The sequence below is a fragment of the Natator depressus genome, chromosome 2, assembly GCF_965152275.1.
Source record: "Natator depressus isolate rNatDep1 chromosome 2, rNatDep2.hap1, whole genome shotgun sequence".
NCBI lineage: Eukaryota > Metazoa > Chordata > Testudines > Cheloniidae > Natator > Natator depressus.
In genome coordinates, this window is record NC_134235.1 from 143,769,691 (window position 1) to 143,794,019 (window position 24,329).

The window sequence follows — 24,329 nt, forward strand, 5'->3', positions numbered from 1 at the left end:
TGCATGGGATTCTTCCTTCCTAAGTGCAGGACTCTGCACTTGTCCTTGTTGAACCTCATCAGTGCTTTTAAGATGTTAAATGCTAAATAGTATTATTGTGGAACTCAAATTATAAAAGCTATTTTTAAAAATCTTGTTTTATATCTTTTAATGCATAAACTACAAATACTCCCTTATCCTTTCAGAGTTAAAATACTGTTATGGAGGAATTAATGTTATGGTTCTGGGTTTTCTCTGTATTACTGTTTAATATATCTATTAATGGGGTTAGCGGGGCAAACAACCTAACTATTTTTAGGATGAATCTTGATACATTTATGAATGGGATTATATAACAGGGTTGCTTGTATTATCAGGGGACTGGACTCAGTAACCAAAGAGAGTCCCTTCCAGGACTATATTCCTGAGTTGAATGTTCTTATATATTTTGCCCACCACAAGTCCTTGAAAGTTGATTGTTTATTCTCACAGGATCAGTTCCCCAAATCAGAGAGAGTTGGATATCCTGACTGGGTGTATGCCATCATCGTAATCTTGGCTGGAGTGCCTTGTTTGGTCATCCCTGTCTTCGCCATCTACAAAGGCATCAGAAATTGCTGTCAAGAACAAGATGGACATCAGGGCCTTGTCATCTCAGTTTCTGAGCCCTCTGTGAATGGAGACCTGAAGAATCGTGCATGAAAACATATTTCAAAGAGATGGAAATAGACCTAGTTAGTGAGGGAAGGAAAAACAAACCAAAAAATGTAAATGAAATCCATAGTTAGTTCCATTGTCATAAAGGGGCAATGATGTGAGGTTCCTAGGGGAACAATGAAACTAAGTGAATCCTACAGTAACTGATTTCAGTGTCTGACTGTTCAGGCAGGAGAACTAATGTGAACACTAATTTTATGCTGATCTCTGCCTTGCACACTCAATTGTTTTTAACCACACATATCATTGTGTTGCACAGAGTCACAAATACTTTCCTCAAGCGAAAGTTTTAAATATTTAAATATTAAAACATTTCTAAGTATGAAAATGATATCTTGATTTATTTATACCCTCTGGATAGTTCACTAACTTACCCTTTACTTTCTAATTGCCAGCAGATAGTTCTTTCCCCTGCTGACAACATAGGAGAGTAGCAGCAGCAGCTTAGGGAATGGCACAATCTACCTTCTTTAGCTCCTATTTAACAAACAGTGGAAGGAGAAGTGGTCTCAGACACACCTCTTGTCCACGACTTCCTTGATGGCAGGGGGAGCTGACAGGGGACAAGTTAGGGTTGCCAACCCTCCTGGTTTTGCTGGGAGTCTCCTGGAATCTCCGGGAGGCTACTGAAGCCAAACTGGGAGATTACAGGCACTGAAAGTCCGGCGGTGCAGTGGGGCTAAGGCATGCTCCCTCCTTGGGGGAGAGAAAGCGATGTAGGGAGGAGGGATTGAGTGGGCATGGCCTCAGGGAAGGGGCAGGGCAAGGGTGTTTGGGTTTGTGTGATTAGACAGTTGGCAACCCTAGGGCAAGCTGGGATAAGACCTTCACCCCTTCACCTCACTTTAATACAGTATTGTAATACTTGCTTATAGAATCATAGGAATGTATTGGACCACGCAAGTACTAACTTCAGCACACACAAGCAGCACTGAACTTCCTGTTAGCTCTCTACCAGGCCAGCTACAACAAACAAACAGACCACAACTTAATACGAAGATAAAGTTATAGCACCATCTATTGGTGGAGGTGCTGTCTACACTAGTCATTACAACTTATCCCCTCCAGTAAAATAAGGATTTAAAACAGTAACTCCTAGGAATCCAGGTAGTCTGCCATCCACACAAGCTTCGGTGTAAGTCTGCCTGCTCAAGTCCCATATTTAACAATGGAGCTATTGCTCATAGTTCGATCTAGATTATTAGCTAGTTGGAGGGTTTATATCCTCCAGGTTAGGCATAGCTGTTGTGGACAGACTGTGCATTGAAGACTGCGGTGTGCTGAGGTCCCGAAAACACTCTGGCAATTCTGCCTGCAAACTTGTCTCCCACTCTAAGGAACAGAAATCTGCTAGGGTACCTTCAAATCCTGTTCTGCATCCCTCTGGGACAGTTGAGGAGCATCCTCAGTGTTTACTCTCCCCTTTCTTTCAAAAAATCTGTTCATCAGGTTTCAGTGGACTACAGAAAGGCAGTGGCAAATCTGCCAATGGGCCCATGGGGCCCATGCCCAGAAGTACCAGTCAATTGGGGGCCCCAGAAAAATGGGCTCCCCAGAAGAAATCTGCCATGGGGCAGTGGAAGCCTGGAGCCCTGGCAGAAGCCATGGGTGGGGCAGGGCAGGGGAAACCCCAGAGCCCCAACCCTGGTCCCTGGCAGAAGTGCCAGGTGGGGTGGGAGAAGCCCCAGTGTCCCAACCCCAGTCTCTGGCAGAAGTGCTGGGCAGGCAGGTGGGGCTGGAGAAGCTCCAGTGCCCCGACCCTGGTCCCCGGCACAAGTGCTGGACTGGTGGGTGGAGCAAGAGAACCGCCAGCGCCCCAACCCTGGTCCCCTTCAGAAGTTTCAGGTGGCAGAGGAAGCCCCAGCGCCCTGACCCCGGCTGTGGCCCCAGGACTGCAGGAGCTCTCACTCCCTGCTGTGGCCCAGGGGTCATGGCAGAAGGACAGAGCTTCTCCAGTCTTGGGGCTGGAATGCGGGATGGCAGAAAGGAGCGAACAGGTTGCAGGGCCACAGTGGGCGGAGGGGGGAGGAATGGGGCTGGACTGTGGGTGGAACAGGATGAGGCCATGGGAGAAGGGCCAGAAAGGGGTGGTGTTGTGGGCAAGGCCACAGGTGGAAGGGGTGGAATGGGGGTGGGACCACAGTCAGAAGGGGTGGGGAGGGTCTCCCCACTTGCTCTGGCCCAGGGCAGGAAACCTTAATCAGCCTCTGCAGCAAGGCTACCTCTTCCTTTTTCTATCAGCAAGAATAAGTTGTTTAGTTTCTTAATTACTGTATACGAGCCCCTCTAAAAAGGAGTAAGTCTGGGATTTTTTCCAGACTGCCTTTTCCAGTTGCGTAACCACATCTTCTCGCCTTCCGGGATGGGAATTTAATGTTCCTCTTTCCTGACATCTTTTGTGGGCATGCTCACCTCTGGCTCATCTGTTCCACTGCTACCTTCTGGAATGCTGTTCTTAGATCACTGATATAACAATCTGCCGCATCACACACATGTGTAGGTGCAGGAACAAGCAAGGCCCTGTTGCCTGAACATTGTTACAGGGAAGCATGGTTTGCAGAGTCCAAGAATAATCTCATAGGGAGAGTAATAGCTAGCTGAGTGCTATCTAGTTTTATAGACAAAGACGACAAAACAAGTTTGTGGGGGAGGGATAGCTCATTGGTTTGAGCATTGGCCTGCTAAACCCAGGGTTGTGAGCTCAATCTTTGAGGGGGCCATTTAGGGATCTGGGGCAAAAATTGGGTATTGGTCCTGCTTTGAGCAGGGGGTTGGACTAGATGACCTCCTGAGGTCCCTTCCAACCCTGAGATTCTATGAAAACATGTCTTTGTATCCCAGTTTTGTTGGACTCAAAGCATGGAACCAATGGTGCAGTTTACCCTCTCCACTTCCCCATTACTTGCAGGTGGGCAATGCTGGTCCTCACATAGTTACCTGGCATTGTTGGAAAACCTCCTGTAGTAATTGTGATTCAAATGCCTTCCCCTGATCACTATAGATAAAAGTTGGAGGGCCAAACTGCTATGCTACATGTTTCATTAATGTATTTGTAACTGTATCATTCCTTCTATCTTTCAGTGACTGTGCCATCACATACATTACCAGCAGCTATCGATTGCCACCTGGTGTTTCTGGTAGTGGTCAGTGTGTGTGAACTCCCTGTGCTTCGTAGGTTGGGGCATTTCCCCTAAGGGAGTCCTGCCTCTCCTTGCTGCAGCTTTCCTTTCTGGACAGGCAAGACAGGAAAGTACCAAGTCTTTAACATCTGCAGCCATGCCCAGTCAAAAAAAATCTGCCAAAAATACACTGCTCAGTTATACCCCAGATGGCCTGACATTTCATGATCATGAAGGCACTCTAGTACTGTTTTCTGTAAACTGGCTGGAAGAGACAATCCTTTTACCTTCATGCACCAGCAATTTGGTAGCCAGATCAAAGGATAATCATTCCTGGTACTGTGGTGGACCTGCCCAGCCTGGGTCTCCTTTGATAGATCTGTTGGTGCACTGAACATAACTTAGGGTCCTTAGACTGTTCTTGCCAGATGAAGACCAGGGTGAATTTAGTCTCACTGCTCCTCACCTAGCTGAGAGCATCCACAACCACATTTTGCTTTCTAGGTTTATGGTGAATTGTGAATGTATATTCAGACAGTTTGCAAATCCTTTTCCACAGGTGTCCTTCTGGGAATGGGCAACAGGGGATGGATCACTTGATTATTACCTGTTCATTCCCTCTGAAGCACCTAGCATTGGCCACTCTCAGAAGACAGTCTACTTGCCATTCTTTCTCCTATTTCAAAAAGGCCAATCCCCCCTCATAGCAGTTGTGTAAATGTTTGCATAACTGTCTATAGTCTAGACCACATAAATGAGATCCAGAGCATGGACGCTGAAGCTAGACAAAGTCAGACTCGAAATAAAGTGCAAAGTTTTGACAGCGATGTGACACCTTCTCAGGTTTCCTGGACTGTGGGTCACAATGCTACCCTCCTGCCTCCAGTGAGAGGGAGTCTTTCTTGTGGTGGCTGGATGTCAGCCCTTCAGCCATTAAAGCACTCTCCTCTCGCTCTGCCAGTTTCTACTTTGTTTTACATTTAAACACTTAATGCACCCCAGTCCCGAACGTCTCAGAAGTGTTTCCCTCCCCCTGTCCCCAAGTGTCCAGCCCTCTTGCTGGACACGAACAATAGTTACCAGGTTTGCTACTCCCACAGGCATAGTAACATAGCAACTTGCATGATTCAACTGAGTATCAATTCCAATAAGAACACAGCACTGTAATCTATTTATGGTGAAAACCAATGTAAGTTTGTTAACAAAGGTAAAGATTTTAAGGGAAAGCGAGCAAGGGTAATAAGAACAACAGGTTACAAATAAAACAAAAGTATAACATGCTTTTACTAAACTAAAACTTAACGTTAGCAGGCTACAATTCTTTGTCTAAAAAATCTCTCACCTAAATTTTTCTGCAGAGCTTGCTGGTTTTCAGTCAAACCAGGTTCATGAATCACTCCCCTTTGCCAAGGATGTTCCTCAGTGAAATGGATACGAAAATGTCCTTTTGCTTCTCCTTATATTTCCTAGAGGTCATTGTCTTTGTTTCCAGAGTCAGCATGACCTGCCCCCATGGGGTTCAGGCTCTAGTGTGCTTTCCTCTGTTGCATTCACATCCCCCTGTTGATTTCCTCTGCAAATGTTGATTTCTTCCATTGTATCGACTTATAATGCTTAATTTACACATGAATCTAAGAAGACAGGTAAATCAACATTCCTTTGTCTAGGAACAATTTGTTTGTCAACTCTGGCTGGGACACAGATCCTAAAATGTATTTTCAATACATATATACAATTTTTAAAATATCAACTGTACATAAATCACATAACAATTATGAATCAATATGACATAAGCTTCCATTAGACATCTACTCCTGGGGAATTTATGTCCCCCACAGATTTCTTTGCTTCCCTGCAGAAAAATGACTTTCTGATGGAGAAGCAAAGGGAATCCACAAGAGCATTCATATGACCCTTCCCAGCAGTATGTTTTGGATGCCCAGGGCAGCCAGTAGAGCGGTAAATCACCGTGGGGCAGGAGGGTGGGACTGGGAAAGACCTGGCTGGTGCCTCCTATCCTGCGCTGGGCTCAACTTCTAGTTCCAGCTGGGCTGGGGAGGACAGGACTTCCTCTTCCCCTGCACAGCATCTGGGGCTGTGTCAGACCCACCCCCAGATTTCTCCCCTGGCTGTAGGAAGCTCTGAAAACTGCCCCCTCCTCCATGCTTCCTGCACCAATCACTCCTCAGCTGCAGGAGGAGGGATCACTGTACAGAGAGCTGCTCCCCCATCTGCCCAACACCTGTGCATCCAGACCTTCTCATACCCAGAACCTCCTGCTGAGTCTCATCCCCCCCACACACCCAGAACCCGCCCCCCCAACAAACCCCATTCCCACTGCACCTGGACCACCCCAATGAGCCACCTGCACCCAGATCCCCACCCTACTGAGCCCCAACCAGCTGCACCTAGATCCCCACCCCACTGAGCCACACTCCCCAGTATCTGGACACCCCCACCTTCACTGAGCTCACAAGAATCTGGACCCCACACTGCTGAATTCTATCCCCCACACACCCAGATACCACCGCTGAGCCCCAACCACCTTCACCTAGACCCCCCCCTGCAGATTCCCATTACCGTTGCACCCAGAACCCCACAACAAACCCCTGTGCATCCAGATCCCCACCACACCCAGATTGCCCCACACAGAACCCTCTCAATCCACACCTGGATCCCCCCATACTAAACCCCTCCAAGCTTGGATCCTGCCTTGCTGAGCCTGCCTGCTCACACCTGGTGCACCTGGTAGGGAGGGGCAGGGCCCTGGGGTGTTTCTGGGGAAGGCCCGGTCCTTGCGCTGCATCAGGATTGGGTGCAGCCTCACCACTGAGTCCGCGTCCCAGTGGGGAGCTACACAGTGATCTCCCATCTCTGTGCAGCCAGTGGCCTGTGCTCCCCAATATCATTCTAGAGTCTCCACATTTACTTGACAAATAAAATTTGCAGAATTTTGCAAAATGTTAAAATACTGTGTGCAGAATTTTTAATTTTTTTGCGCAGAATGCCCTCATGAGTATTCTCACAGGACCCTTTACGAAAACAGTGTGTTAAGTGTAGTGTGCTTGTCAGGCCAGACAGGTGTTGCTGTTACAGAACAGTGAACCCTTAACCAATTGGCACTGAGGGGTTTTCAGATCACAAGTGAATTGCCCATTGAAACAACTTACCTATGGATGTGGTGGAGTCTCATCACTTAATGGCTTTAAATCAAGACAAGATAGCTTTTAAAAAAATATGCAAAACTCAAAGAGAAATATGTGCTTGATGCAGAAAATACTGAATGTTTTGGACCTGTATTATGCATTATAAGATGAGATGGTTATAACAATAACCCTTTCTGGCCTTAAAAATATATTAGTTTACTGCACATTGCTACTAATATGTAAATCATGAAAGAAACTGTATTTACACATGCAAAGAAACTAGTGTCAGGAGAGTTTGCAAAAAAGAAAAATAGCAGTTAGAAAATAATTAACTTCATATTAGTTTGCTTAATTAAGGTATTCTAATTTGTTTACATCTTGTTCTTATGAACCTAAGGCAATTTTGTTAGAGTAAGAGCTCATGAGAAAAGGTGTTGTACCAACAGGCATTATATATATACACACCTGTATATGCAACTTTGTCCTGAGAGCTTCTTAATGAGGTTTTGATCCCTAAACCCTTCAGCCATTAACCAGGAGGCGGGGCTACTCAGGAAGACCAGGGCTTTAAAAAGCCCACTCCTAAGCGACCAGAGGAGCTAACGAACAGGAGCGGCTAACAGGGGAGTTCTGCAAGACAGTTGTTAGAGTGGGAGTGGGAGGGTGGGGGGCTAGATACACATGATATTCCTTAAACTTAAGACACAAAAAAGACCCTGATAAAAACAACAGCTCAACAAAAGAACTAACTTCAGGAGTAAAAAGACAATGCAGGCAGAAGTCCAGCAACATAGTGGGGGCTATCCAGTTTATTGCACCCAATGCAGCATGTATGATTAGTTGCCCTATGGGCAGGTGACATTTGTGTGCATTCGGTGCAAGGAGCTCCTGGCCCTCAGAGGCCGTGTACGGGCTTTGGAGACCAGAGTGGCTGAGCTGGAGGAGCTAAGGGAGACAGAGAGGTACATAGATGGGACACAGTAGTATGGTTCCGCCCTCTGTCTGACAGCCTCTGTGCTGTTGAGGAGGACGAAAGTCTCAGGGAAGGAGAACATCCAACTGGAGCAGAGGGAAACAATCCCATAGTTGGGACCCTCCTTCCAGATGATGATGTGGTATTAGGAAGAGACAGGTATTAGCAATGGGCGAGTTGATCATTAGAAACATAGCTGGATTTGCGATGACCAGGAGAATTGCATGGTGACTTGCCTGCCTGGTGCAAAGTTTGCGGCTCTCTCGAGACATCTAGATGTCTCTGCTTATGTGCAGTGCTGGAGAGGAGCCAGTGGTTGTGGTACATGTAGGTACCAATGACATAGGGACAGATAGGAGAGAGATTCTGGATGCAAAATTTAGGCTGCTAGGCACGAGATTGAAGTCCAGGACCTCCATGGTAGCATTTTCTGAAATACTTCCAGTTTCACGTGCAGGGCCAGGTAGGCAGGCAGAACTGCAGGGTCTCAATGCATGGATGAGAGGATGGTGTAGGGATGAGGGGTTTAGATTTATTAGGAACTGGGGAAACTTTGGGGAAAGGGCAAGCCTATACAGGAGGAATGGACTCCACCTAAACCAAAATGGAACCAGATTGCTGGCACTTAAAATTAAAAAGGTTGTAGAACAGTTTTTAAGCTAAGGGCTGGGGGAACGCTGACATGTGCGGAGAAGCACATAGTTCAGACAGAGACATACCTTAGGGGAGGCTCTACTAATAGAGATTGTCTATGTCCTAGTAAGGAGGAGATATTAAATAAGGATATTGATATAAAAGGTGTCACTGAACTCTAGGGTGCAGATGTGGGACCTGCATGAAAGACCCCATAAGCTTATTCTTACCAGCTCAGGTTAAAAACTTCCCCAAGGTACAAACTTTGCCTTGTCCTTGAACAGTATGCTGCCATCACTAAGCGTTTTAAACAAAGAACAGGGAAAGAGCCCACTTGGAGACATCTTCCCCCAAAATATCCCCCTCAAGCCCTACATCCCCTTTCCTGGGGAAGTCTTGATAAGAATCCTCACCAACTGGTACAGGTGAACACAGACCCAAACCCTTGGATCTTAAGAACAATGAAAAATCAATCACGTTCTTAAAAGAAGAATTTTAATTAAAGAAAAAGTAAAAGAATCACCTCTGTAAAATCAGGATAGTAAACACCTTACAGGTTAATCAGATTCAAAACATAGAGAATCCCTCTAGGCAAAACCTTAAGTTACAAAAAGACACAAAAACAGGAACATACATTCCCTCCAGCACAGCTTATTTTACCAGCCATTAAACAAAAGGAAATCTAACACATTTTCTAGCTAGATTACTTACTTAACAGGAGTTGGAACGCTTACATTTCTGATCTGTTCCCGGCAAAAGCATCACACAGACAGACAGAACCCTTTGTCCCACCCGCCCGCCTCCAGATTTGAAAGTATCCTGTCCCCTCATTGGTCATTTTGGGTCAGATGCCACCAAAGTTATCTTAGCTTCTTAACCCTTTACAGGTGAAAGGGTTTTGCCTCTGACCAGGAGGGATTTTATAGCACTGTATACAGAAAGGTGGTTACCCTTTCCTTTATATTTATGACAATAGGCATCACAGAAACTTGGTGGAATGACGATAATCAATGTGACACAGTAATACCAGTGTACAAAATATATTGGCTGGACAGAACAGGTAGTGCTGGTGGGTGAGTGGCACTATATGTGAAAGAAAGTGTAGAATCAAATGAAGTAAAATCTTAAATGAACCAAACTGTACCATAGAATCTGTATGGATAGTAATTACATGTTCTAATAATAAGAATATAGCAGTAGGGATATATTACTGACCACCTGACCAGGATGGTGATAGTGACTGTGAAATGCTCAGGGAGATTAGAGAGACTATTACAATAAAACTCAATAATAGTGCGGGACTTCAACTTATTGACTGGGTACGTATCATCTCAGGATGGGATGCAGAGATAAAGCTTCGTGACACCTTAAATGACTGCTTCTTGGAGCAGTTAGTCCTGGAACCCACAAGAGGAGAAGCAATTCTTGATTTAGTGCTAAGTGGAGCACAGGATCAGGTCCATGAGGTGAATATAGCCAGACTGCTTGGTAATAATGATCATAATATAATTAAATTTAACATCCCTGTGGCAGCCCAACACTGTAACATTTAATTTCAGAAAGGGGAACTATAGAAAAATTAGGAGGTTAGTGAAACAGAAATTAAAAGGTACAGCACCAAAAGTAAAATCCCTGAAAGCTGCATTGAAACTTTTTAAAGACACCATAACAGAGGCTCAATTTAAATGCATACCCCAAGTTAAAAAACATAGTAAGAGAACCAAAAAAGAGCCACTGTGACTAAACAATAAAGTAAAAGAAGCAGCGAGAGGCAAAAAGGCATTCTATAAAAACTGGAAGTTAAATCCTAGTGAGGAAAATAGAAAGAAGCATAAACTCTGGCAAATGAAGTGTAAAAATGTAATTAGGAAGGCCAAAAAAGAATTTGAAGAACAGCTTGCCAAAGACACAAAAAGTAATAGCAATTTTTTTTAAAGTACATCAGAAGCAGTGGGGCCATTGGATGATCAAAATGCTAAAGGAGCACTCATGGATGATAAGGCCGTTGTGGAGAAACTAAATGAATTCTTCATGGTTGAGGATGTGAGGGAGATTCACAAACCTGAGCCATTCTTTTTAGGTGACAAATCTGAGAAACTGTCCCAGATTGAGGTGTCATTAGAGGAGGTTTTGGAACAAACTGATACACTAAACAGTAATAAGTCACCAGGACCAGATGGTATTCACCCAAGAATTCTGAAGGAACTCAAATGTGAAATTGCAGGACTACTAACTGTAGTCTGTAACCTACCATTTAAATCAGCTTCTGTACCAAATGACTGGAAGATAGCTAATGTAATGCCAATTTTTAAAAAGGGCTCCAGAGGTGACCCCAGCAATTACAAGCCGATAAGCCTAACTTCAGTGCCAAGCAAACTGGTTGAAACTATAATAAAGACCAAAATTGTCAGACACATAGATGAACACAATTTGTTGGGGAAGAGTCAACATGTTTTTTGTAAAGGGAAATCATGCCTCACCAATCTCCTAGAATTCTTTGAGCTGGTCAACAAGAATTTGGACAAGGGGGATCCAGTGTATTTAGATTTTCAGAAAGCCTTTGAGAAGGTTCCTCACCAAAGGCTATTAAGCAAAGTAAGCAGTCATGGGATAAGCGGGAAGGTCCTCCCATGGATTGGTAACTGGTTAAAAGATAGGAAACGAAGGGTAGTAATAAACGGTCAGTTTTCAGAATAGAGAGAGTGGTGTCCCCCAGGGATCTGTTCTGGGACCAGTCCTATTCAACATATTCATAAATGATTTGGAAAAAGGGGTAAACAGTGAGGTGGCAAAATTGGCAGATGATATGAAACTACTCATGATAGTTAAGTCCCAGGCAGACTGCAAAGAGCTACAAAAGGATCTCTCAAACCTGGGTGACTGGGCAACAAATGGCAGATGAAATTCAAAGTAAATGGTAATAAATGCAAAGTAATGCACATTGGAAAACATAATCCCAAATATACGTATAAAATTATGGGGTCTAAATTAGCTCTTACCACTCAAGGAAGAGATCTTGGACTCATTGTGGATAGTTCTCTGAAAACATCCTCTCAATGTGCAGTGGCAGTCAAAAAAGTGAACAGAATGTTGGGAATCATTAAGAAAATGATAGATAATAAGAGAGAACATATCATATTGCCTCTATATAAATTCATGGTACGCCCACATCTTGAATACTTGGTGCAGATGTGGTCGCCCTATCTCAAAAAGGATATATTGGAATTGGAAAAGGTTCAGAAAAGGACAACAAAAATGATTAGGGGTATGGAGTGTCTGCCATATGAGGAGAGATTAAGACTGGGACTTTTCAGCTTGGAAAAAAGACGACTAAGGAGGGATATGATAAAGGTCTATAAAATCATGATTGGTGTGGAGAAAGTACATAAGGACGTGTTATTTACTCCTTCTCATAACACAAGAGCAAAGGGTCACCAAATGAAATTAATAGGCAGCAGGTTAAAAACAAACAAAAGGAAGTATTTCTTCACACAACGCACAGTCAACCTGTGAAACTCTTTGCCAGAGGATGTTGTGAAGGCCAAGACTCTAACAGGGATCAAAAAAGAACTAGATTAATTCATGGAGGACAGGTCCATCAATGGCTGCTAGCTAGGATGGGCAGGAATGGTGTCCCTAACCTCTGTTTTCCAGAAGCTGGGAATGGGCCACAGGGGATGGATCACTTGATGATTATCTGTTCTGTTCATTCCCTCAGGGGCACCTGGCATTGGCCACTGTTGGAAGACAGGATACTGGGCTAGAAGGACCTTTCGTCTGACCCAGTATGGCCATTCTTATGTTTTTACGTCCTCTTCTTGATTCACTTTGTTGAAACTTCACTTTCCGTATTTCTTCCACAGGTTTCGGTTTCAAAGAACAGCATTATATAGCTAAGCACATATTCCTTTTGCTGGTCCAGAAGTGCAGCTTTAGCACTGTAGTTGAGTAACAACAACAAAATCGCACCAATAATACTATGGATAGTACAATGCCCATATTACCCACAGATCACTAAGGGCTACATCCACTTCTCAGAATTGCAGCACCTAGCTTTTAGGCACCCTACCACCCCATGGAACCCTCAGCCCCAAGTTAGGCACCCAGTGTCCCTAGCCAATGTATGAGGAGAGTTAGGCATCTAAGAAGGGAATTCACACTCCAGCAAGCTGATCTATAAATCATCGAAGCTAGCCAGTAGAAAATGCCAGGGATGGGGGTGTGGCTTAAGCCTCCCTTGTCAAAGGTAGTTAGGCATCTCCTTCCTCTCAGGAGTCACAGCCACAAACTCTCTCCTGGAATACCATTCCTAGCTCAGGTCGGCCTTTTAGCATGAAAAATCACAACGAGAGACTCATCCCATAATCCAGTGGTTAGGGTACACATCACAGATAGGGGAGACCAGTCTGCTCTGTCCAATTTGGAACACGGAGTTGAATTTGGATCTTTTCTATCCCAGTTCAGTGCCCTAACTAGACTACTGAACAAGTGATTCTCTTCTCTTGGAGCTGTTCCATTTTATATAAATAATTAGATTTTCACTGGTGCAGGAACTAAGAACTTGGGGCTAGATTCACAAAGGGTTGTGATGCTGATCATCACAATGCCTAACTTCTAGGTGTCTAGAAAATCACAGTAACACTGATTCACAGAGCCTGTTCATCACCTAGGGCTCCCTACAACATGAATGGAGAGAGGTAGGTGTCTTAGATTGCAATTCACAAAAACCAGCATGATAGGCAGAGAGCTGCCTATGTTAGCCAGCTGGAGATGCGAAAACAGGTATGTCCTTAGGCACCTATCTTCAAGGCTGGGGCTAAGTCCAAGCTGCATGGAGGCACATATCTTTGCTTGCAATCCACAATTGGGAACCCCTCCTAGTGAGGTGGCTTAGGAGCGTAAGATATATCATTTTTTCAGGCATCTTGCTCCACAAAAAATGTCTAGAGGAGGCCCACATTGTTACTTTTAGCCTAGTGATTAGAGCTCTTACTTGGGAGGTCCAGGTTCAATACCCTCCTCTACCTGAGATGGAGAAAGGATTTGAACAGTGGTCTCTAACATACCTCAGGCAATTGAGCAAACCACTGAACTATGGGATAGTTCAAGAGTTATTGGGTTAGCAAGAGAGAATGATTCTGTCACATGGTGGTTAGGGCACCAACCTGGGAAGTGAGCCCCCCCCAGGGTCCAGTCCCCCTGTTCCAGTGGTTCTTCAATTATTTATACACAGTGGAACAGCTTCACCAGAGAGATTGAAAGAGCCACACACCAGAATATCTCACTGAGCTAACTCACCAGATTTTGAATGGGACCAGATAGGGACCTTTCCCGTGAAATAGGCAAGTGAATGCCTATCTTCCCTGGATCACTCAGGTCTTAGGTGGGAGATAGGCATCCATGTGCCTTGAGTGGGGCAGCAGGTGCTTAGGTGCTAAGAGAACTTTTACAGCAGAAAGGAGTTATGTGAATAGTGGTGGAGCCTAAGACTGGGATTTAGGTGGCTAAACCCCAGATTTAGGTGACTAAATCAAGGATTAAGGCACCTAAGTACCTTTGTAAAAAGAAAAGGAGCACTTGTGGTACCTTAGAGACTAACACATTTATTTGAGCATAAGCTTTCGTGAGCTACAGCTCACTTCATCGGATGCATTCAGTGGAAAATCATTTTCCACTGAATGCATCCGATGAAGTGAGCTGTAGCTCACGAAAGCTTATGCTCAAATAAATTTGTTAGTTTTCCACTGAATGCATCCGATGAAGTGAGCTGTAGCTCACGAAAGCTTATGCTCAAATAAATTTGTTAGTCTTTAAGGTGCCACAAGTACTCCTTTTCTTTTTGCGAATACAGACTAACACGGCTGCTACTCTAAGTACCTTTGTGAATCCCATGGTTGGTCTCCCACTTCCCAGGGAATTCCCTAATAACTGGGATATGAAGTTAGTTGCTCCCTCTCTGGCCCTATGAATGTTTGTTCATTTATACAGTGGAACAGCTTCAGCAGGAGAGCTTTTCCCCTTCTATCATATAGAATACCCAATAGCTCAGTGGTTAGGGTACTCCCTGGAGATGTCAGAGGCTTGGGGCTGGCACTTAAGCCCAGATCTCACACGTCCCACTTGAGTATTGGGTATTCTAGGGGATAGCCCTGCCCCAGTAATTTTTTGGAGAGGCTCAGTTTGGTAATGTTACTCCTGTTTATTATTCATCTATACAAATAGTGTATAGGGGCAGAAACAAACAAAATAGCCTACCTCAGTACAGTGCATTAACTGATAAAAGTGCTTAATTTCATTTTTCCTTACATTTATTTTACTTTCCTTCCAAAAGAAGTCATCAGTCAACCCTTTTAACTGAGTGATGGAAACTAAGTAAGCTTCCTACCAAGGCTGGGGGATGGCTTTTTCTGATCAAAGCTGTTTAGGATTATTTTTAAGAAACACTTTTTAAAATATTTTATTATATTAATGTGATCTGAATGTTGCAAGATATTTTTTGTTTTCAGATGACAAAACTTTTGTAAAGTATCTGAGAACCCAGAGGTTTAACAGGAATCTACAAAGAAAACAAACTATTTGACCCTGAGTTACCAATTAACAGTATCTCTCTGTGTTCTAGAAATAAAGAAGGAAATTACAAAAAAAGGGCAAGAGAGATAGCTCCCTCTACATATCAATCATTCCCAGTTTTGGTTTTAAATTGCAAATCCTTACACTCATAAATTTTGGGTGATGTAAAGTGATGAAAGCTCCACCTCTTTTCCAGAAATCTTCAGACTCTCCTCGTATAAAACTTGTAGAAGAGCCAGGCTCTGAATTATATAAAGTTTTTTCCCCCTATTCGTTAAACAGGAGGATAAAAGAATACCACACTTTGTAAGGATGTCAAATGCTCAGTCATTGGATATCCCTGAAGTTCTTAAAGAAGATGACAGACCGAAGTGGGATAATAAATTGCAGTATATTTTAAGCTGTGTTGGATTTGCAGTAGGCTTGGGAAATGTGTGGAGATTTCCATACTTGTGTCAAATATATGGAGGAGGTAAGAGCAAGTTGGGATCTTTGTCAGAAATTAAACATAGAATACTAATTTAACGGTATATATAAAGCATGAATGGGCAGGGAAAATATGTTAATATCTAATATTCTATTTTTGCTTTTTTAATGTAACCTTTTCCACAAAGTAGAATAGCTTTCTCACTGTGTGAAAATTATATTTTAAAAAGATATATTGATTTAGGAAATGTCCACAAACTAGGAATACTTTACAGTAATCATGAATTAGGAAAAATAAGTGTTAAAACTTTTTGCAGACAATTTCTCATTATTACAGCTGTGCCATCAGAGCAGATTTAAACTTGGTTCTATGAGCTGAATTAAAAAGTGACACTTTGGAAAAGTGTCTGGAAGGCCTTTTGAAATCTTCCTTTCTTTAGGAAAATTAAACCAATTGCTTCCTAATGCCATGCCTTATCAAAAGACAACTCAATTAAAATTCTAAATTATAAGTAAAATAAAATTGTATTTTAAATATATATCTTTAAATTATTTTAAGAAATGTTTGTTCACTATTGGATATTAAATGTCTGAATACAAGTTGAAAAGGGCAACTGTGTTGACATAATGTACTTATACTTCTGTGAGGCATTTGATTTTAGTATTGCACAATTAATACTACACAAAAATAAATGTAGCCCATATTAAGTGGATTCACAACTGTTAAAAAGTAACTGCACCTGGAGAATCATCATAAAATGAGGTGGTTTTAGTGGGGTCACACAGGGATTTAGTTTTGGGCCAATGTTATTCAATATCTTTCTCAATAACCTGTGTAATGCTGATGCCTTTGGGTTGATCATCATCCTCATCAGCGAATCAAACCTGGCACTTCTGGATCTTAATATAGAGCCACTACTACCTCAGCTGAAAGATTCAGCTATCCTATGCTAAGGCTGTAGAAGGCTCACCAATGTCTGTGTGATTTAGTCCCCACCAGAAGGGAATACAGTGCCACGGTGAGTGGACATGGCTTACATCTGGTAAATGTATAAAATCCATGCCAGTACAGTTTGCAGATGACACAAAACACAGAGTGTTAAATGAGCAATCAGGATTGTTTGGTAAACTAAGTTTAGTTGAATAATATGCCTTTTGGTAGAGCTAAATACAAGATCAGACATCTGAGAACCAAGAATGTAGGTCACACTTATAGGATGGGGGTACTCTGGAAACAAGTGGCTCAGAAAGCTATTTAGGTGGCATGGTGGATAACTAAGTGAACATAAGCTTCCAATGCAATGTAGTGTTTAAGAGTATAAACACTTGGAAGTATAAGCAGAGAACTATCAAGTAAATGTAGGGAGGTGTTATTACAACTAAATCGAGCATTAGTGAGACCATTTTTGAAATGGTGTGTGTGATGGGTTGGATCACAGAAACCCCCTTGGGGCTGCAAACTGATGTGCCAAGGCTACTTCTTCCCCTGCTTTCCCGCCCTGGCAGCTTGGGACTTGAGTGCCCTGCATGGTTTGAGCCAGACCCGCTAGGCTGCTTCAACCCAGGCCCAGGTCTGAACCATGTCCCCTAACAACTGTAGGCTTAACTGAAAGCAGTTTAAGAAATGTTCCTGTCTTTAACACTCAGATGCCCAATTCCCAATGGGGTCCAAACCCCAAATAAATCCGTTTTACCCTGTATAAAGCTTATACAGGGTAAACTCATAAATTGTTCCCCCTCTATAACACTGATAGAGAGGTATGCACAACTGTTTGCCCCCCCCCCCCAGGTATTAATACATACTTTGGTTAATTAATATGTTAAAAGTGATTTTATTGAATACAGAAAGTAGGATTTAAGTGGTTCCAAGTAGTAACAGACAGAACAAAGTGAATTACCAAGCAAAATAAAATAAAACATGCAAGTCTAAACCCAATACAGTAATAAAACTGAATACAGATAAAATCTCACTCTCAGAGATGTTTCAGTAAGTTTCTTTCACAGACTGGATGCCTTCCTAGTCTGGGCACAATCCTTTCCATGTCTCTGGGTCCCGTCCCCCCCAATGGAAAAGAACCAGGTTCAAGATGGACCCCCAGCAACAGGTGACATGGCCACATCTCCTGTGAGACTCCAAGCCTTCATTCCTCCCAGCCTGACTCACAATTGTCCTGGCTGATGGGAGCCATCAAGATTCCAAACCACCACCAATGGCCCACACCCTGCATAATCACAATAGGACCTCAGAGCCACACTTCACACTTCTAGCTTCAGACACAAGAGTGATACATTTACACAAACAGGATGACCACACTCAGCAGATCACAAGCTCTGCAATGATACTCCACAAGAGATCCTCCACACGAAGCACATTCCAGCCACACCACATCCACACTCACCAGCACACCTTCACAGAATCATATGGAGTGCAACATCACAGTACACACACCTTTTAAAAAGTAAGCCGAAAAATTCGAAAGGGTGCAAAAATGAGCTACAAGAATGCTTCAAGGTCTGGAAAACCTGCCTTACAGTGAGAGACTTAAAAAGGTCAATACAGTAGCTCACAGAGAAGGTTAAGAGGTGACTTACTAATGATTTATATGAAAGTAGTAGGTGTGATGGGTAGAAGCAGAAACTAGACATTTAGATTAAAACATTGTTTTTTACAGTAAGGATTGTTAGCCATTAGAACAACACCCCAGAGATATGGTGGATTCTCTGTGATTTGAAGTCTTTAAATCAAGTCTAGATATCTTTCTAAAAAGATATGCTCTGGCTCAACCAAAAGTTATGGGCTTGATTCAAGAATCACATTGAAATTCTATGGCCTGTGTCATGCAGGAGGCCAACCTATGTAACCTATCAATTTAATCAGCCTCTGACCCAGATGACTGGAGGATAGCTAATGCAACATTGATTTCTAAAAAAAGGCTCAAGAGGCAACTCTGGCAATTACAGACTGGTATGTCTAACTTCAGTACCAGAGAAAGTATTGAAACTACAGTAAAGAACAGAAATATCAGACACATCGATGAATACAATATGTTGAGGAAGAGTCAACACGCCTTTTGTAAGGGGAATTTTGCCTCACCTATCTATTAGAATTCTTTGAGGATATAAACAAGCATGTGGGCAAGGGTGATCCAGTGGATATATTGTACTTGGGCTTTCAGAAAGCCTTTGACAAAGCCCCACACCAAAGGCTTGTAAGCAAAGTAAGCTGTCATGGGTCAGTTTTCACAATGGAGCAAGGTAAAACTGGGTTACTGGACCACAAAATGGCATATGAAATTCGATACTAATGAGTGCAAAATAAGGTATATTGGAAAACATAATGCCAACTATACATATAAAATATTGGGGTCTAAATTAGCTCTTATCACTCAAGAAAGAGCTCTTGGGTCATTGTGGATAGTTCTCTGAAAACATCTGCTCAATGTACAGCAGCAGTCAAAAAAGCTAACAGAATGTTAAGAAACATTAGGAAAGGGACAGATAATGAAACAGAAAATATCATAATGCCACTATATAAATCCATGGTATGCCCACACCTTAAATACTGTGTGCAGTTCTGGTTGCCCCATCTCAAAAAAGATATTTTAGAATTGGAGAAGGTATAGAGAAGGTCAACTACAGTGATTAGGAGTATGGAACAGCTTCTATACAAGGAGAGATTAAAAAGAGTGGGATTGTTCTGCTTAGAAAAGAGATAACTAAGGGAGGATATGACAGAGGTCTATAAAATTATGAATGGTGACAAGAAAGTGAATAGGAAAATGTTATTTTGCCCTGCACATAACACAAGAACCAGGGGACATCCAATGAAATTAATAGGCAGCAGATTTAAAACTAACATAAGAAATTATTTCTTCACACAACACACAGTCAACCTGTGGAACTTGTTGCTAGGGGGTGTTGTGAAGGCCAAATGTATAACTGGTTTCCAAAAAGAATTAGATAAGTTCATGGAGGATAGGTGCATCAGTGGCTATGAGCCAAGTTGGTCAAGGACACAGACCCATGCTTGGGTGTCTCTAAACCTCTGATTGCCAGAAGCTGGGACTGGACAACAAGGGATGGATCACTCAATGATTGCCCTGACTTGTTCATTCCTCCAGCTTGGGTTTTTCCCTAAATGGGACTCAGACACCTGGCTAACCCTTTGGGCTTGGTTCCATCTCAATTATGGGGAGAAAAAAAAATGATTCAATACTCATCCACTTGTACACCAAAATGTATGATCTGTCAGCGTACACTCTGTTACCCTACATAACTTCCTTTCCTTTCTTACATGCTTTGATAAACTGTGAAAAAGTATCATTCACACCTGCATTAACACTCAAATGAATGGATCCATTCACACCTCAGAGGTTTTGTTTCAGGCTCACTGCGAACATCACTGTATTGGTTACACAGGTCACATTTAAAAATTTATATTTCTTTCTTTCTTTTTTTTCTTTTTTTTTTTTTGAAGAGAGACTGTTCACAATCTGCTGCAAGGAAAAAAAATAACATCTTTGTCCTGAATTGAACTAAATCCAAAGAAAATCTTTCAGCTGAAATACATTTTCATATGCCTCTGCATTTCATGGTTCCATTTTGGACTAGAAGCAGAAGTGTCAAAATATTATAAGCAAGTCCGTTATTCTGAGATTTATAAACCAATTTTTCAGATTCCAAATTGAACTTCTAAACCTTTTGTATTTTGCTCTTCACTAATTTAAACATAATTAGGACAACTATGAAAAATGGCAGAATTATAAACTTGCATAAATGTCAAACAATGCACATTGACAAAAATAATTGAACTCATACAACAAAAGGCCCTGAACTTGCAGGATCCTCTGAGGAAAACACATTAAGAGCCATTGTGGATACCTCAGTTGAGATGATGTCTTTTTTAATAAGGCCTTTGGGTGCTCTGGGGCGTTACAAGCCAGTAAACCTTATAGCTGTACCTGGCAAATTGGTTGAAACATTTAAAAATAGAAAACAAAACAAATGGAAGATTATGATATTGTGGCCTCTAACCAACACTGTTTCTGCAAAGGGACATTGCATTTAACTACTGTTAGAATTCTCTGAATATATCAAACAGTAGAAGATAAAGGAGGATCAGTTAACATTATTTATTTAGCCTTTACAAGGCATTTGACAAGGTCCCTCAAAATAGGCTACCAACGAAACTAAGTAATCATGGGATGAGAGATAAAGTACTGTCATGTATCTAGCTAAGACAGGAAGCAAAGGGCTTGTGTACACGGTGTGACAGCGTGTACTAGAGGTGTGTGAATTCTAAAGCCCAGCAATGTGTTGCACACTAATTGATCCATGTAGACCCTGCTGGTGCTCACTATCATTAACATTGAAACTGTACTACATTAACTCATAACAGGAAACTTTTCGTTTATGCCAGCAGGATCTATACAGGCCTGTTACTGTGCAACACGTTGGGTGTGCATTAGAATTCACACCCCTGTAGTGAGCATTGAAAAGATTAACAGCGGGGTGCCTTAAGTTTCCATACTATGTCTAGTGCTATTTAGTTTGTTTATTTATGATCTAGAAAGGGGGTTGAGCAGTAAAATAGCAAAATTTGCAGATTACATAAAGTTATTTAGGTTAAACAATATCCAAAGGGCCTATGAGTAACTTCAGAGAGACCTAAACAAGCTAGGTAGATGGGCAGCACAACAGCAAATGAAATTCAATGATGAAAAATGCATAGTAATGCACACTGAAGGGAAAAAATATACACCTTACAGGATTCTAAGTTAATAGTATCAACTTTGGAAAGGGACCAGGGCATCATTATAGACAGCTTAATGTGCAGCTGTGGTCAAAAAACAAATAAGATATTAGGATTCATAAGGATGGAGAATACTACAGAAAATACTATAATGCCATTACATAAATCAGTGGTACAAACTCATTTTGAGTACTATGTACAGAACTGGTTACCCCCTTGCAAAAAAGATACTGCCAAACTGGAGAGGGTCCAGAAAAGGGTGAGAAAAATTATTAGGGACGTGGACAAACTTTCATTTGAAGAGTGACTGAAAAGAGTGGATAAGAGGGGCATAAAAAGGATATAAAATAGTGAATGGTACAGAAGATAATAGGTTGGGAGATTCTGTTCTCTGTCTCATAACACAAGAACAAAAAGACACTGAATGAAATTAAAAGGTAGCAAATCCAAAACTGACAAAAGGAAATACTTTTTCACACAATGTGCAATTAGACTGTGGAACTAATTGCCATATATAATTAAGGGCAAGAACTTAGCAAGATTCAAAAAGGAATTAGACATTTTATGAGGTTAACAAGAATATCCTGAGTTCGTAGTTAATACTAACAAAATTTTGGAAGGAATATAAAACCTCATATTTCAGGGTTTACACCAATCTCTAACTATTAGGGATTAGAATTAGGGTTCTTCGGGGGTGCAGTTATACCACATCTGCCTACTTAGGGGTTTCTTTCACTTTCCTGTGAAGCATCTGGTACTGGTCGCTGTTGGAAGCAGGCTATTGAACTAGCTGGAACATTATTCTGATCAAGTCTGACAATTCCCAAGTGCTTATGTTGTCTACCCAGCACACAGCAGCAGTCAGAAAAAAAAAAGTAGAGTGAGCTAGATATTTTTAAAAGGGATTGAAAAATATTGAGGTGTGATGCTTTGCAATTCCATAGTTACACCAGTGCAAAGTTGGTATAAAATGATATAATGATGTAGTAATTTATATCCACTTTGCATTGTTGTAAGCAATGACACAAAGTTACAGTGGTGAATAAGCTCTACTATATTGAACTGTAATCAGTGCTCCACACTTGAAGTTCCAGTTTGGTTACTTTACCTTAAGAAAAATAAAGTCATGAGACTAAAAAAGGTGTGGTGACATGGTGCGGCCTTGCACAGCATCTGACCTACCATTTGCTGCTCCATCCGAGGCATGGCTGGGTGCCCCTCTTCCTGTTGTCAACTACCTTCATTCTCTTTAGGTTATGAGCCCTCCATACCTCTGACTATCTATAATAAGGAATTATACAAACTAGGTGTTTCTTGTTGTAGCCAGACAGCCAGCCCCCCCTCAGACCAGCATTGCTGGAAACACACGGGAGCCAAAACACCAGGGCACTCCAGCACAGCCTTTGAAGCTGTGAGAAGCACAGGTGTGCTGCGACAATGTGCCTCTGGGAACGTATACAACAATTGGGCTCACAGCAGGCAGAGGCGCTGTGACAGACATGGCTCTTAGCCCCTACTAAAACAGCATGATGCATACACACCAACCTCCTAGGTGGGAAAATATTTACCCTGATAAAAGAAGTGTCCAGTAGTCGAAACTTATTGTTTCTCCCTTGCAAGTGTGAACTACTCTTGCGAGAGCTGGCGTCACCCCGACAGACCAGCCCCAATTTAGCATAGAAAGGAGAAAGAGAATAAAGGAGTACAGAGGTATAAGTAGGGGACCTACAGCACCATGATTTTTGAGTGCTTTTCACTATCTATCTGCTGGTCAGATAAGTGACAGCCTCCCAAGGCTTCTGCAGCTAAGAGGGTCCCTAAGCCTTGTCCCTTATTCGTCTTTCCGCGGAATTGAGTGACCGATCCTGGCTTGGCACCGCTGGAATCGAGAGATGCAAGGAGGGTAAGAAGCACCCACACCTGATCTCCTATCTTTAGTGTACACATATTTTGAAATAGAGCTCTATACTTTGTTTTCTTTCTTTGGGATTGTAGCTTCAGTTTTGTAACTTGTTTGTGTGTGTAACATCTCTACATTTAAATAAGTAGGCACTAGCAATTTTGTAACCACATGATTAGAATCTAGTTTAATAAATTTTGGTACCCATTTGTGCATAAGCCTGACTTGTTTCTCTGGTTTACTGTAAAGCAGCCAACACAATTAAAGAACCTCAGCCGTTTTGGCTATAAAGCCTGGCCATTAGGTGAGAGTACTAAGAGCCTAGCGTTGAGTTGTGCCGCCTCCACGGGGCAAACTCTTGGGGCACCTGTCAGTCAATCCTGACTGCCCGCTGTGAAGGAGCTCTGAGCTCTAGCGGTTAAAGTCACGGGTGTGGAGAGGCTCTTAGTGCTGCCATTGGGGCACCTGTCAGTCAGTGTTGACTGCCCGCTGCGAAGGAGCTCTGAGCTCTAGCAGTTAAAGTCACGGGTGGTTAGGACCTTGGGGCATCCGTCAGCCTAGCCCGGGCTGCCCGCCGCGAAGGGACAGTGCGTCCTAGCGGTTAAAGTCACGGATGGTATAAACGGGCATAGCTGGCACCTCACCAAACATCCCTGGCCATCGGCTAACACTTGTGCATTCAGAAACTCCCAAGATTATTTATTCTGAAAAGTAGAAATTAGAAGATGTTTTGCAGATTATAGTGAAAAAAAATGATGGCCACAAGGTTTATCAAGATAAATAAATAACATGGCTAGATTGATTTATTCAAGTCTTGTTAATTTCAGACTAAAATGTGACTTTGGGTGGGATTTTCAAAAGCACTCACTCAAACAACTTAGAAGCACAAGTCCCATTGACTTTCAATGATTTAGGAACATAAATCCCATTTATGTACTTTTGAAAAAAATCTCATCTTTCAAACCCAGCCCTGAGCAAGGAATGCACTTGGCCATATGAAATCCTATAAAGCATTGTACCTCAGAGCCAGTCTATCCTGGGGATATCTGTGCCAATGTAGGTACAACACTGTAAACCCTTAGTGTAGCTGCAATGCACCCGTGCAGTGTAGCCT

The 24,329-nt window shown here is 42.4% G+C and overlaps 2 protein-coding genes and 1 long non-coding RNA gene across 6 annotated transcripts in view; 2 read left to right on the forward strand and 1 right to left on the reverse strand.

The window, feature by feature from the left end:
- Window positions 1–1,023, forward strand: part of LOC141982751 (sodium-dependent neutral amino acid transporter B(0)AT1) — an 84,399-nt gene extending 83,376 nt beyond the window's left edge. The window contains exon 12 of the mRNA XM_074945082.1: window positions 472–1,023. Within this exon, the coding sequence (XP_074801183.1) occupies window positions 472–681 (210 nt within the window). The 3' untranslated portion in view covers window positions 682–1,023. The remainder of the gene's footprint in view (window positions 1–471) is intronic.
- Window positions 1–24,329, reverse strand: part of LOC141982756 (uncharacterized) — a 57,939-nt gene that overhangs the window by 32,048 nt on the left and 1,562 nt on the right. The gene's annotated exons all lie outside the window — the stretch shown is intronic.
- Window positions 15,364–24,329, forward strand: part of LOC141982752 (sodium-dependent neutral amino acid transporter B(0)AT3-like) — a 120,138-nt gene continuing 111,172 nt past the window's right edge. For 2 of the 4 annotated variants that reach the window (XM_074945085.1, XM_074945086.1), the window contains exon 1: window positions 15,364–15,609. In XM_074945085.1, coding sequence (XP_074801186.1) covers window positions 15,450–15,609 — 160 coding nt within the window. In that variant the 5' untranslated portion in view covers window positions 15,364–15,449. The remainder of the gene's footprint in view (window positions 15,610–24,329) is intronic. The other 2 variants (XM_074945084.1, XM_074945083.1) reach the window with 1 other exon arrangement.